The sequence below is a fragment of the Ranitomeya imitator genome, chromosome 3 (genome assembly GCF_032444005.1).
Source record: "Ranitomeya imitator isolate aRanImi1 chromosome 3, aRanImi1.pri, whole genome shotgun sequence".
NCBI classification, from domain to species: Eukaryota; Metazoa; Chordata; class Amphibia; order Anura; family Dendrobatidae; genus Ranitomeya; species Ranitomeya imitator.
The window spans coordinates 67,860,850-67,874,643 of NC_091284.1; the positions used below are offsets into that span (position 1 = coordinate 67,860,850).

General features: G+C 43.4%; 1 protein-coding gene across 2 annotated transcripts in view; it reads right to left on the reverse strand.

Annotated features, from left to right (window-relative positions):
• GBE1 (1,4-alpha-glucan branching enzyme 1) overlaps positions 1-13,794 on the reverse strand; it is a 226,023-nt gene that overhangs the window by 69,353 nt on the left and 142,876 nt on the right. For both annotated transcript variants that reach the window (XM_069760970.1, XM_069760971.1), the window contains exon 10: positions 3,893-4,020. In XM_069760970.1, the coding sequence (XP_069617071.1) occupies positions 3,893-4,020 (128 nt within the window). The remainder of the gene's footprint in view (positions 1-3,892; positions 4,021-13,794) is intronic.

Sequence of the window (13,794 nt, forward strand, 5' to 3'; positions counted from 1 at the left end):
ACTCTCCAGTCAAGTGGCTGAAATAGGGCGTTCTAGCCATAGTGCAGTTAGACAACCTAAAAGTAGAAGTAGACAAAAAAATGGGGAAAGATTCCGGCACAAAGTTCCAGGTATAAAATGGATTCGATTTGTAATCCATTTTTATCCCTGAATGGTTGTGCCAGAATCTTTCCCCATTTTTCGTTTACCTTCCTGTGATCACCAGTGGAAATGGCACCCTCAGGAGGAACGCCGGGCCAAATTTCCAGCTACACATTCTCAGTGTGGTAAGCTCCTTTGCCCCTCTTCCTGCATCTCACCATAAAAGTAGAAGTGGTAGAAGCTAAAGCACAGGCCATATTGAGAAACAAAGCAGGTCTACCCTGCGGTAAAAGTTACTTGTGTGCCTATGTTCCAATATAATGTATGATGTTCACGATACTGGTCTGATACTTAACATAGACATTAAAAACAAATCACACAGCTCTGCGTGTTCTACATTAATCCCATAATGTAGTCATCATTCAGAAATTCTTTGATTGCATTCCGCTTGTAGCTAGGCATATGAATTCAATAGGAAACATATACGGATAAGTAATTTCCCCCAAAAGACTAGTTTGCAGAAAATTAATAATGCCTGCTTGCACAGCAAGAGCATCGAAACGCTTTCAAATTTTTTGTTTCTCTTTTGCAAATCCGCAGCAGTAGGAAACAAGGTTATTTCAATGACCATTGATTTCAGACATTAGACTATCTTGCACAGCATGCTAAAATTAAAATGTTATAGTAACAAGCAGGCCGAGCAATATTTTCAAATCTGTGCTTATTGTCTTTCTACATTGGCCATTTATCAAAGACAAATCCAGAGGAGGAGGGGGCTGGAAGTTTCCAATGCAACTACTGGAAAAGATTATATGTACTGTGTTATTCTAGGAAAAGGTGCTTCTTGCCACAATCCAGTTTAAAGAGGTTTGATGGGCGCAAAGACAAAAAAATAAAAACGATCTGGCTGCCGCTGTAATGAGACCCCAAACACCAGTGTTGGACTAGGTACACATTACGTCAGGTGCATTAGCTCAGGATGCATGCTCCCAAGAGTCACTGTCAGAACTGATGCCAATGCATCAATCCACCCCAAGAACCTACCGTACACATTCATGCTGATGCTCTCTATGTAGGAATACAGTAAGTATGCAAGCGTGTTCTTACGGCCAGACGATGACTGAAGGAATACACTTTTTGCCTTCGTCTGATGAATGGTAGCCTCTATCAATGTTACAGCATACGTTAGGAAAAACTTCACACATACACAGAAGGGGGAGTACAAAGTGTGCACCTAGAGGTTACCTTTTTGTCTTTTACCTCCCAGTCAACCCCCTGCAGTCATCCTTGAGAAAAACTGAACCTCCTACCAGTTCTCCCTCTCACAAAGCTCTCTCACTACCATCCTCAGTGCCTGCCCATTCCACATACAACGCACCATCTTGAGACTCCTACACAGTCTCAAGCATAAATTGCTGCACAACCTATTTCTTCCTCATACTTCACCTAGTATGGGATATCCTGACATTCTCCTACAGTGAATAGTGTTACAATGTTCCAGGTGGCAAACACAAAAACAGCACCACTCCAATTGTGCACACTATATATCTACTATATAATTGTGTAAGGGTCACTTCCGTCTTTCTGTCCTTCTGTCTGTCTGTCACGGATATTCATTGGTCGCGGCCTCTGTCTGTCATGGAATCAGCCACGACCAATCAGCGATGGGCACAGTCTGGAAGAAAATGGCTGCTCCTTCCTCCCCGCAGTCACTGACCGGAGCCCGCATACTCCCCTCCAGTCACCGCTCACATAGGGTTAATGCCAGCGTTAACGGACCGCGTTATGCCGCGGGTAACTCACTCAGTTACCGCCGCTATTAACCCTGTGTGACCAAGTTTTTACTATTGATGCTGCCTACGCAGCATCAATAGTAAAAACATCTAATGTTAAAACTAATTAAAAAAATAAAAAATCATTATATACTCCGGCAGGTTCCGGTGGCAATGATGGTATGCGACAAGGACCTGCCATGACATCACAGTCATGTGACTGTGACGTCATCACAGGTCCTGCGCGCCTGCGCGAGAAGGACCTGCTATGACGTCACTCATGTGACCGCGACGTCATCACACCCTGGGAATGGAGGCTGCCACGCGGTGACAGAGCTATAAGGGGCCCTCGGATCGGAAGGGGAGTATGTTTATTTTTTATTTTTTAACCTGTGACATACGTGGCTGGGCAATATACTACGTGGCTGGGCAATATACTACGTGGCTGGGCAATATACTACGTGGCTGGGCAATATACTACGTGGCTGGGCAATATACTACGTGGCTGGGCAATATACTATGTGGCTGTGCAATATACTACGTGAGTGGACAATATTCTACGTGGCTGGGCAATATACTACGTGGAAATGCATATTCTAGAATACCCGATGCGTTAGAATCGGGCCACCATCTAGTGTGTGTGTATATGTATGTATATATATATTTCAATAGACAATATATGAAAAAAGGGTTTTTATTAGCACACCACACAATTTAAAACATATTTAAAAACAGCAAAAGAAAGCATAAAAAACCTTGTCCGTATCCAATACTATATACATTGACACCTATATATATAATATATAATGCCTGAACACCAACCTCTAATGATAGCATGCTTAGTAGCCAGCCAAAATGGCGACATAAACCAATTCACAGGTTATCATCACAAAAACCATCAAATATGGCCAAAAATCAAATAAAAACGGATCAACATCCAGCACCACATCAATAAGCTGTTCTCACCTCCAGGAACAGTCTCTTAACAGAGTACAGAGATGTGCGGCGCTGTATACAGCTTACGTCTGTATCAATGGGGGTGTCAGTTGTCGAACTCACACTGGGCAAGGACTTCACTACAACACCACAAATTTAGCTTCTCTTCAAATTAACACTTTAGATTTCCATCAGGGATTGACACATTTTTACCACAAGATTAGCACAAAAAGCAGAGCTAATCTTTGCATTAGAAATACTGGAGACCCGGCTGGCCATATTGTAAATTAATATGATTATTCAAAACTGTGCATAGCTCTAATGTTCCCTGTCAGGGGTCTTGGGTTTAACTTCGGCATGGGTTTTGTATGTTCTCCTGATCTTTCCTCTGGGAATTCTGGTCTAATCATGCCTGAAGAAAGCCAATGTGCTCTGAAAGCTTGCGAACATATTTTCTGGTTAGCCAATAAAGGTATCACTCCAAGAATACTTTTGTCATCATTTGGCAGAAAAGTATTCACATTGGTCTCCCACATTCCGAAAGACATACTGGTAAGGAATTTAGACTGTGAGCCTCAATGGGAACATTAAGTGATAACGTCATCGGTAATGCTCGGCAAAATATGTTGGCGACGTATAAGCAAGTATAATAAAAATCTCTGACTGCATGCATACATCAGCAGCCTTATTGTTTTCACTAGGTACCTGTATGGTTGGAGTCGCTGACGTTTTAATTAAATTCAGTTAGCAAATACAAAGTCTTTGGAGCTTCAGGTATAATACATCAAGGTTAAATGTCACAATTCTGCTCACGCTCAATTATATGTTAAACAACGTAAAATGTCAGATTTGTGTGAAGAAATCGAACCCTATCTGCCAGTTTTGTGATGGCATTAAACATGTTCTTTTATAGCAAAATCAAACCATTAAAACTGTATTACAGACTTCTGTATTGAAATTTGTTTAAAAGGGTTGGCATCTGTACAGGATTACACGAGCACGCAAACACATTCGTTACTTGGCACAGAATCAATATTTGTCTCCACACTCATTTCCAAAACTCTCATTCAATAATATCAAGTGGAAACAGAAATGTTAACTACCTCCGCAATTGTAATGCAATCTGGGTACAGGGAATGGATCATATGATTTGCTAGCATGAGGTAGACAAGAGAGTCTTCATCCACTTGTAAGCCAAAATATTCATTGTAATCGCCAGTGAATCCACTTCCTAGAAAAAGAGGGGTCAAAAGTAAAATTTTATGTTTCCACTAGATGGTGGCCCGATTCTAACGCATCGGGTATTCTAGAATATGTATGTATATAGCAGCCACATAGTATATAGCACAGGCCACACAGTATATAGGAGCCACGTAGTATATAGCAGCCACGCAGTATATAACACAGCCACGTAGTATATAACACAGCCCACGTAGTATATAACACAGCCCACGTAGTATATAACACAGCCCACGCAGTATATAACACAGCCCACGCAGTATATAACACAGCCCACGCAGTATATAACACAGCCCACGCAGTATATAACACAGCCCACGCAGTATATAACACAGCCCACACAGTATATAACACAGCCCACGCAGTATATAACAGCCCACGCAGTATATAACACAGCCCACGCAGTATATAACACAGCCCACGCAGTATATAACAGCCCACGCAGTATATAACACAGCCCACGCAGTATATAACACAGCCCACGCAGTATATAACACAGCCCACGCAGTATACAGGTCCTTCTCAAAAAATTAGCATATAGTGTTAACCCCTTTACCCCCAAGGGTGGTTTGCACGTCAATGACCAGGCCAATTTTTACAATTCTGACCACTGTCCCTTTATGAGGTTATAACTCCGAAACGCTTCAACGGATCCTGGTGATTCTGACATTGTTTTCTCGTGACATATTGTACTTCATGATAGTGGTAAAATTTCTTTGATAGTACCTGCGTTTATTTGTGAAAAAAATGGAAATTTGGCGAAAATTTTGAAAATTTCGCAATTTTCAAACTTTGAATTTTTATGCAATTAAATCACAGAGATATGTCACACAAAATATTTAATAAGTAACATTTCCCACATGTCTCCTTTACATCAGCATAATTTTGGAACCAATTTTTTTTTTGTTAGGGAGTTATAAGGGTTAAAAGTTGACCAGCAATTTCTCATTTTTACAACACCATTTTTTTTAGGGACCACGTCTCATTTGAAGTCATTTTGAGGGGTCTATATCATAGAAAATGCCCAAGTGTGACACCATTCTAAAAACTGCACCCCTCAAGGTGCTCAAAACCACATTCAAGAAGTTTATTAACCCTTCAGGTGTTTAATAGGAATTTTTGGAATGTTTAAATAAAAACGAACATTTAACTTTTTTACACAAAAAATTTACTTCAGCTCCAATTTGTTTTATTTTACCAAGGGTAACAGGAGAAAATGGACCCCAAAAGTTGTTGTCCAATTTGTCCTGAGTACGCTGATACCCCATATGTGGCAGTAAACCACTGTTTGGTTGCATGGGAGAGCTCGGAAGGGAAGGAGCGCCGTTTGACTTTTCAATGCAAAATTGACAGGAATTGAGATGGGACGCCATGTTGCGTTTGGAGAGCCCCTGATGTGCCTAAACATTGAAACCCCCCACAAGTGACACCATTTTGGAAAGTAGACCCCCTAAGGAACTTATCTGGATGTGTGGTGAGCACTTTGACCCACCAAGTGCTTCACATAAGTTTATAATGCAGAACCGTAAAAATAAAAAATCATATTTTTTCACAAAAATTATATTTTTGCCCCCAATTTTTTATTTTTCCAAGGGTAAGAGAAGAAATTGGACCTCAAAAGTTGTTGTCCAATTTGTCCTGAGTACGCTGATACCCCATATGTGGCAGTAAACCACTGTTTGGGCGCATGGGAGAGCTCGGAAGGGAAGGAGCGCCGTTTGACTTTTCAATGCAAAATTGACAGAAATTGAGATGGGACGCCATGTTGCGTTTGGAGAGCCACTGATGTGCCTAAACATTGAAACCCCCCACAAGTGACACCATTTTGGAAAGTAGACCCCCTAAGGAACTTATCTAGAGGTGTGGTGAGCACTTTGACCCACCAAGTGCTTCACAGAAGTTTATAATGCAGAGCCATAAAAATAAAACAACATTTTTTTCCCACAAGAATTATTTTTTAGCCCCCAGTTTTGTATTTTCCCTAGGGTAACAGGAGAAATTGGACCTCAAAAGTTGTTGTCCAATTTGTCCTGAGTACGCTGATACCCCATATGTGGCAGTAAACCACTGTTTGGGCGCATGGGAGAGCTCGGAAGGGAAGGAGCGCCGTTTGACTTTTCAATGCAAAATTGACAGAAATTGAGATGGGACGCCATGTTGCGTTTGGAGAGCCACTGATGTGCCTAAACATTGAAACCCCCCACAAGTGACACCATTTTGGAAAGTAGACCCCCTAAGGAACTTATCTAGAGGTGTGGTGAGCACTTTGACCCACCAAGTGCTTCACAGAAGTTTATAATGCAGAGCCATAAAAATAAAACAAAATTTTTTTCCCACAAAAATTATTTTTTAGCCCCCAGTTTTGTATTTTCCCTAGGGTAACAGGAGAAATTGGACCCCAAAAGTTGTTGTCCAATTTGTCCTGAGTACGCTGATACCCCATATGTGGGGGGGAACCATTGTTTGGGCGCATGGGAGGGCTCGGAAGGGAAGGAGCGCCATTTGGAATGCAGACTTAGATGGAATGGTCTGCAGGCGTCACATTGCGTTTGCAGAGCCCCTAATGTACCTAAACAGTAGAAACCCCCCACAAGTGACACCATTTTGGAAAGTAGACCCCCTAAGGAACTCATCTTGATGTGTTGTGAGAGCTTTGAACCCCCAAGTATTTCACTACAGTTTATAACGCAGAGCCATGCAAATAAAAAATATTTTTTTTTCCACAAAAATTATATTTTAGCCCCCAGTTTTGTATTTTTCCAAGGTTAGCAGGGGAAATTGGACCCTAAATGTTGTTGTCCAATTTGTCCTGAGTACGCTGATACCCGATATGTGGGGGGGAGCCACCGTTTGGGCGCATAGGAGGGCTCGGAAGGGAAGGAGCATCATTTGGAATGCAGACTTAGATGGATTGGTCTGCAGGCGTCACATTGCGTTTGCAGAGCCCCTAATGTACCTAAACAGTAGAAACCCCCCACAAGTGACCCCATATTGGAAACTAGACCCCTCAATGAACTTATCTAGATGTGTTGTGAGAACTTTGAACCCCCAAGTGTTTCACTACAGTTTATAACGCAGAGCCGTGAAAATAAAAAATCTTTTTGTTTTCCCACAAAAATTATTTTTTAGCCCCCAGTTTTGTATTTTCCTAAGGGTAACAGGAGAAATTGGTCCACAAAAGTTGTTGTCCAATTTGTCCTGAGTGCGCTGATACCCCATATGTGAGGGTAAACCCCTGTTTGGGCACACAGGAGAGCTCGGAAGGGAAGGAGCACTGTTTTACTTTTTCAACGCAGAATTGGCTGGAATTGAGATCGAACGCCATGTCGTGTTTGGAGAGCCCCTGATGTGCCGAAACAGTGGAAACCCCCCAATTATAACTGAAACCCTAATCTAAACACACCCCTAACCCTAATTCCAACGGTAACCCTAACCACACCTCTAACCCTGACACACCCCTAACCCTAATCCCAACCCTATTCCCAACTGTAAATGTAATCTAAACCCTAACCCTAACTTTAGCCCCAACCCTAACTGTAGCCCCAACCCTAACCCTAGCCCTAACCCTAACCCTAGCCCTAACCCTAGCCCTAACCCTAGCCCTAACCCTAGACCTAGCCCTAACCCTAACCCTAGCCCTAACCCTAGCCCTAACCCTAACCCTAGCCCTAACCCTAGCCCTAACCCTAGCCCTAACCCTAGCCCTAGCCCTAATGGGAAAATGGAAATAAATACATTTTTTTTTATTTTTCCCTAACTAAGGGGGTGATGAAGGGGGGTTTGATTTACTTTTATAGCGAGTTTTTTAGCGGATTTTTATGATTGGCAGCCGTCACACACTGAAAGACGCTTTTTATTGCAAAAAATATTTTTTGCAATACCACATTTTGAGAGCTATAATTTTTCCATATTTTGGTCCACAGAGTCATGTGAGGTCTTGTTTTTTGCGGGACGAGTTGACGTTTTTATTGAAAACATTTTCGGGCACGTGACATTTTTTGATCGCTTTTTATTCCGATTTTTGTGAGGAAGAATGACCAAAAACCAGCTATTCATGAATTTCTATTGGGGGAGGCGTTTATACCGTTCCGCGTTTGGTAATATTGATAAATCAGTTTTATTCTTCGGGTCAGTACGATTACAGCGACACCTCATTTATATCATTTTTTTATGGTTTGGCGCTTTTATACGATAAAAACTATTTTACAGAAAAAATAATTATTTTTGCATCGCTTTATTCTCAGGACTATAACTTTTTTATTTTTTTGCTGATGATGCTGTATGGCGGCTCGTTTTTTGCGGGACAATACGACGCTTTCAGCGGTACCATGGTTATTTATATCTGTCCTTTTGATCGCGTGTTATTCCACTTTTTGTTCGGCGGTATGATAATAAAGCGTTGTTTTTTGCCTCGTTTTTTTTTTTTTTTTTCTTACGGTGTTTACTGAAGGGGTTAACTAGTGGGACAGTTTTATAGGTCGGGTCGTTACGGACGCGGCGATACTAAATATGTGTACTTTTATTGTTTTTTTTTTTTATTTAGATGAAGAAATGTATTTATGGGAATAATATTTTTTTTTTTTTTCATTATTTTGGAATATTTTTTTTTATTTTTTTTACACATTTGGAAATTTTTTTTTTTACTTTTTTACTTTGTCCCAGGGGGGGACATCACAGATCAGTGATCTGACAGTTTGCACAGCACTCTGTCAGATCACTAATCTGACATGCAGCGCTGCAGCCTTCACAGTGCCTGCTCTGAGCAGGCTCTGTGAAGCCACCTCCCTCCCTGCAGGACCCGGATCCGCGGCCATCTTGGATCCGGGGCTGGAGGGAGCAGGGAGGGAGGTGAGACCCTTGCAGCAACGCGATCACATCGCGTTGCTCCGGGGGTCTCAGGGAAGCCCGCAGGGAGCCCCCTCCCTGCGCGGTGCTTCCCTGCACCGCCGGCACATCGCGATCATCTTTGATCGCGGTGTGCCAGGGGTTAATGTGCCGGGGGCGGTCCGTGACCGCTCCTGGCACATAGTGCCGGATGTCAGCTGCGATAAGCAGCTGACACCCGGCCGCGATCGGCCGCGCTCCCCCCGTGAGCGCGGCCGATCGGCTATGACGTACTATCCCGTCCAGGGTCAGATAAGCCCAGGGCACCTCGACGGGATAGTACGTCTAAGGTCACAGAGGGGTTAAATTTCATTATTTACCATAATGTAATGATTACAATTAAACTTTCATATATTATAGATTCATTATCCACCAACTGAAATTTGTCAGGTCTTTTATTGTTTTAATACTGATGATTTTGGCATACAACTCCTGATAACCCAAAAAACCTGTCTCAATAAATTAGCATATTTCACCCATCCAATCAAATAAAAGTGTTTTTTAATAACAAACAAAAAAAACATCAAATAATAATGTTCAGTTATGCACTCAATACTTGGTCGGGAATCCTTTGGCAGAAATGACTGCTTCAATGCGGCGTGGCATGGAGGCAATCAGCCTGTGACACTGCTGAGATGTTATGGAGGCCCAGGATGCTTCAATAGCGGCCTTAAGCTCATCCAGAGTGTTGGGTCTTGCGTCTCTCAACTTTCTCTTCACAATATCCCACAGATTCTCTATGGGGTTCAGGTCAGGAGAGTTGGCAGGCCAATTGAGCACAGTAATACCATGGTCAGTAAACCATTTACCAGTGGTTTTGGCACTGTGAGCAGGTGCCAGGTCATGCTGAAAAATGAAATCTTCATCTCCATAAAGCATTTCAGCCGATGGAAGCATGAAGTGCTCCAAAATCTCCTGATAGCTAGCTGCATTGACCCTGCCCTTGATGAAACACAGTGGACCAACACCAGCAGCTGACATGGCACCCCACACCATCACTGACTGTGGGTACTTGACACTGGACTTCAGGCATTTTGGCATTTCCTTCTCCCCAGACTCTGGCACCTTGATTTCCGAATGACATGCAAAATTTGCTTTCATCAGAAAAAAGTACTTGGGACCACTTAGCAACAGTCCAGTGCTGCTTCTCTGTAGCCCAGGTCAGGCGCCTCTGCCGCTGTTTATGGTTCAAAAGTGGCTTTACCTGGGGAATGCGGCACCTGTAGCCCATTTCCTGCACACGCCTGTGCACGGTGGCTCTGGATGTTTCCACACCAGACTCAGTCCACTGCTTCCTCAGGTTCCCCAAGGTCTGGAATCGGTCCTTCTCCACAATCTTCCTCAGGGTCCGGTCTCCTCTTCTCGTTGTACAGCGTTTTCTGCCACATTGTTTCCTTCCAACAGACTTACCATTGAGGTGCCTTGATACAGCACTCTGGGAACAGCCTATTTGTTGAGAAATTTCTTTCTGGGTCTTACCCTCTTGCTTGAGGGTGTCAATGATGGCCTTCTTGACATCTGTCAGGTCGCTAGTCTTAAGGTACTGTCACACTAGACGATATCGCTAGCGATCCGTGACGTTGCAGCGTCCTCGCTAGCGATATCGTCCAGTGTGACAGGCAGCAGCGATCAGGCCCCTGCTGGGAGATCGCTGGTCGGGGAAGAAAGTCCAGAACTTTATTTCGTCGCTGGACTCCCCGTAGACATCGCTGAATCGGCGTGTGTGACACCGATTCAGCGATGTCTTCACTGGTAACCAGGGTAAACATCGGGTAACTAAGCGCAGGGCCGCGCTTAGTAACCCGATGTTTACCCTGGTTACCAGCGTAAAAAAACAAACAGTACATACTTACATTCAGCTGTCTGTCCCTTGCCGTCTGGTTCCTGCACTGACTGCTGGCCGTAAAGTGAAAGCAGAGCACAGCCACAGCGGTGAGTCACCGCTGTGTGACTCACCGCTGTGCTGTGCTTTCACTTTCACTTTACGGCCAGCAGTCAGTGCAGTCAGTGCAGGAACAAGACGACAAGGGACAGACAGCTGAATGTAAGTATGTACTGTTTGTTTTTTTTACGCTGGTAACCAGGGTAAACATCGGGTTACTAAGCGCGGCCCTGCGCTTAGTTACCCGATGTTTACCCTGGTTACCGGGGACTTCGGGATCGTTGGTCGCTGGAGAGCTGTCTGTGTGACAGCTCTCCAGCGACCAAACAGCGACGCTGCAGCGATCCGGATCGTTGTCGGTATCGCTGCAGCGTCGCTAAGTGTGACGGTACCTTTACCCATGATGGGGGTTTTGAGTAATGAACCAGGCAGGGAGTTTATAAAAGCCTCAGGTATCTTTTGCATGTGTTTAGAGTTAATTAGTTGATTCAGAAGATTAGGGTAATAGGTCGTTTAGAGAACCTTTTCTTGATATGTTAATTTATTGAGACAGGTTTTTTGGGTTATCAGGAGTTGTATGCCAAAATCATCAGTATTAAAACAATAAAAGACCTGACAAATTTCAGTTGGTGGATAATGAATCTATAATATATGAAAGTTTAATTGTAATCATTACATTATGATAAATAATGAAATTTAACACTATATGCTAATTTTTTGAGAAGGACCTGTATAACACTGCCCACATAGTATATAGCAGCCACGCAGTATATAACACCACCCACGTAATATATAGCACAGCCCACACAGTACATAACACAGCCCAAGCAGTATAGAACACTGCCCACATAGAATATAGCAGCCACGCAGTATATAACACAGCCCACATACTATATAGCAGTGTGGGCACCATATCCCTGTTAAAAATAATTAAAATAAAAAATAGTTAAATACTCACCCTCTGGCGTCCAGCGAAGCTGTCCCGATGCGCGCACTACTGCCGCCAGCTTCAGTTCACAGAGATGCATTGCGAAATTACCCAGATGACTTAGCGGTCTCGTGAGACCGCTAAGTCTTCTGGGTAATATCACAACGCATCTCTGGGAACGGAAGCTGGCGGCAGCAGCGCGCGCATTGGCGGACGACGGAAGGTGAGGTGAGAATAGCAGGTTTTTTATTTTTTTTATTATTTTTAACATTTGATTTTTTTTACTATTGATGCTGCATAGGCAGCATTAATAATAAAAAGTTGGTCACATAGGGTTAATACAGCCGGGCTGTAACAAACAGACGGAAGTGCCACTTAGACGATTATATATATAGAAGTGAATGTTCAAATTAACCGCTTTGAATAAAGCTCCCCCTAGACATTAGATAGCTGTTGGTCAAAAGATAACTTAGCCTACTTCACCTTTTCTCCCGACTCCACCAAGAGTTCTGTTGGTCTATGTGACAGAGCAGCTGCCTCATTGCTCTGGAAGCAGTTCATCTGCCACAGAACATAATGATCGGCCGTCTGTAATACGACATGTCAGATCCATCTTTCCCCTGACATCATCGATCAGGGAAGATGGAGAAAACCCTAATACACATTAGACTGCTGCTCAATCCTGCAGATATCAGTGGTTTAAGCTAATAGTAGTTTAATGGGTGTGAGGGTCTTAATTTTAAGATGTATACTCATTCAGAAAATCCCTTGACATAACAGAAGTATACAGTAGAAATGAAAAGTTTGCAAGACCCTAGTCCACCTGTGTTGGTCTAGGTTGGTTGGCTAGACCAGGACCAGAATCCTGTGAAACTCTTTCAATCTGCCAACATCTCCAGTAACTTTTCTGATTCATAATCACTCATTCATCATCACTGTGGCACAAAGCCCACATGATATAGCACCAGGTCTATTAATCTAAAGTGGCATCAGGGATGCCAGTAGATAGGAGGTGGTTTGAAACGGCTTAAGGTACCGTCACACTCAGCAACTTTGCAAAGAGAACGACAACAATCCGTGACGTTGCAGCGTCCTGGATAGCGATCTCGTTGTGTTTGACACGCAGCAGCGATCTGGATCCCGCTGTGCCATCGCTGGTCGGAGCTAGAAGGCCAGAACTTTATTTCGTCGCCAGGTCGGCGTGTATCGTCATGTTTGACATCAAAAGCAACGACGCCAGCAACGAGCATAGGGCCCCTAGATGTGTGTTGGATCGGTACACTCCGGCTGTTTGACATGGAGCTAACAACCAGCGAGAACGAGAAGTGAGTTGCTGTTACGTCACTGGATCACTCCTACATCGTTCTGGAGTTGCTGTGTTTGACGTCTTTACAGCGACCTAAACAGCGATGCTCCAGCGATCTAGTTTAGGTCGGCTCGTTGTCTATATCGCTGCAGCGTCGCCGAGTGTGACGGCACCTTTAGATCTGACAGCCACTGACTACTGATGTGGGTCTGGACTAGGATCCAGCAAATCTTTTTGATCATCTCTATTGTACAGCTATGAAATCCTCTCAATGTGAAAAAGTGGAAAAACTAGTAATGAGCGCTTGCTATTCTCTATGGGGAACTTTGAGTTGTCTGTGCATTTTGGGGATGGCCCTTGAAGAGGAAATGACTCGCTGTGACCTACCATGGTGAAATCAGCTGTTTAACGGGTGACTTGGGATCATATACTAGCTCTCATTCAATAGGGGCTGTAACAAGACCACTAATTTATGAATTGCCTACAAGGAAAAGGTTTGTAAGCAAGCCCAATAATTACTGCCAGAGTGTCCAAAATTCTGGTGTGTAAAAAGGCTGGAAAGACAATAGCGCAAAATAGGATTTCATCTGGGATGAAATGTTGTGGAAGGTATGAGGAAATTGCTCACTTGGTTTAGGTTGTGCATCCACAACCCTAAATAAGTGCCTCAAACTCATAAGAAGGAGATGAACGATGAGGAAAAAAGGGTTAAATCCCGCACTGCCAGATGGAGAGTCGTAGATGGGGGTTCACCTTGACAGTAAAC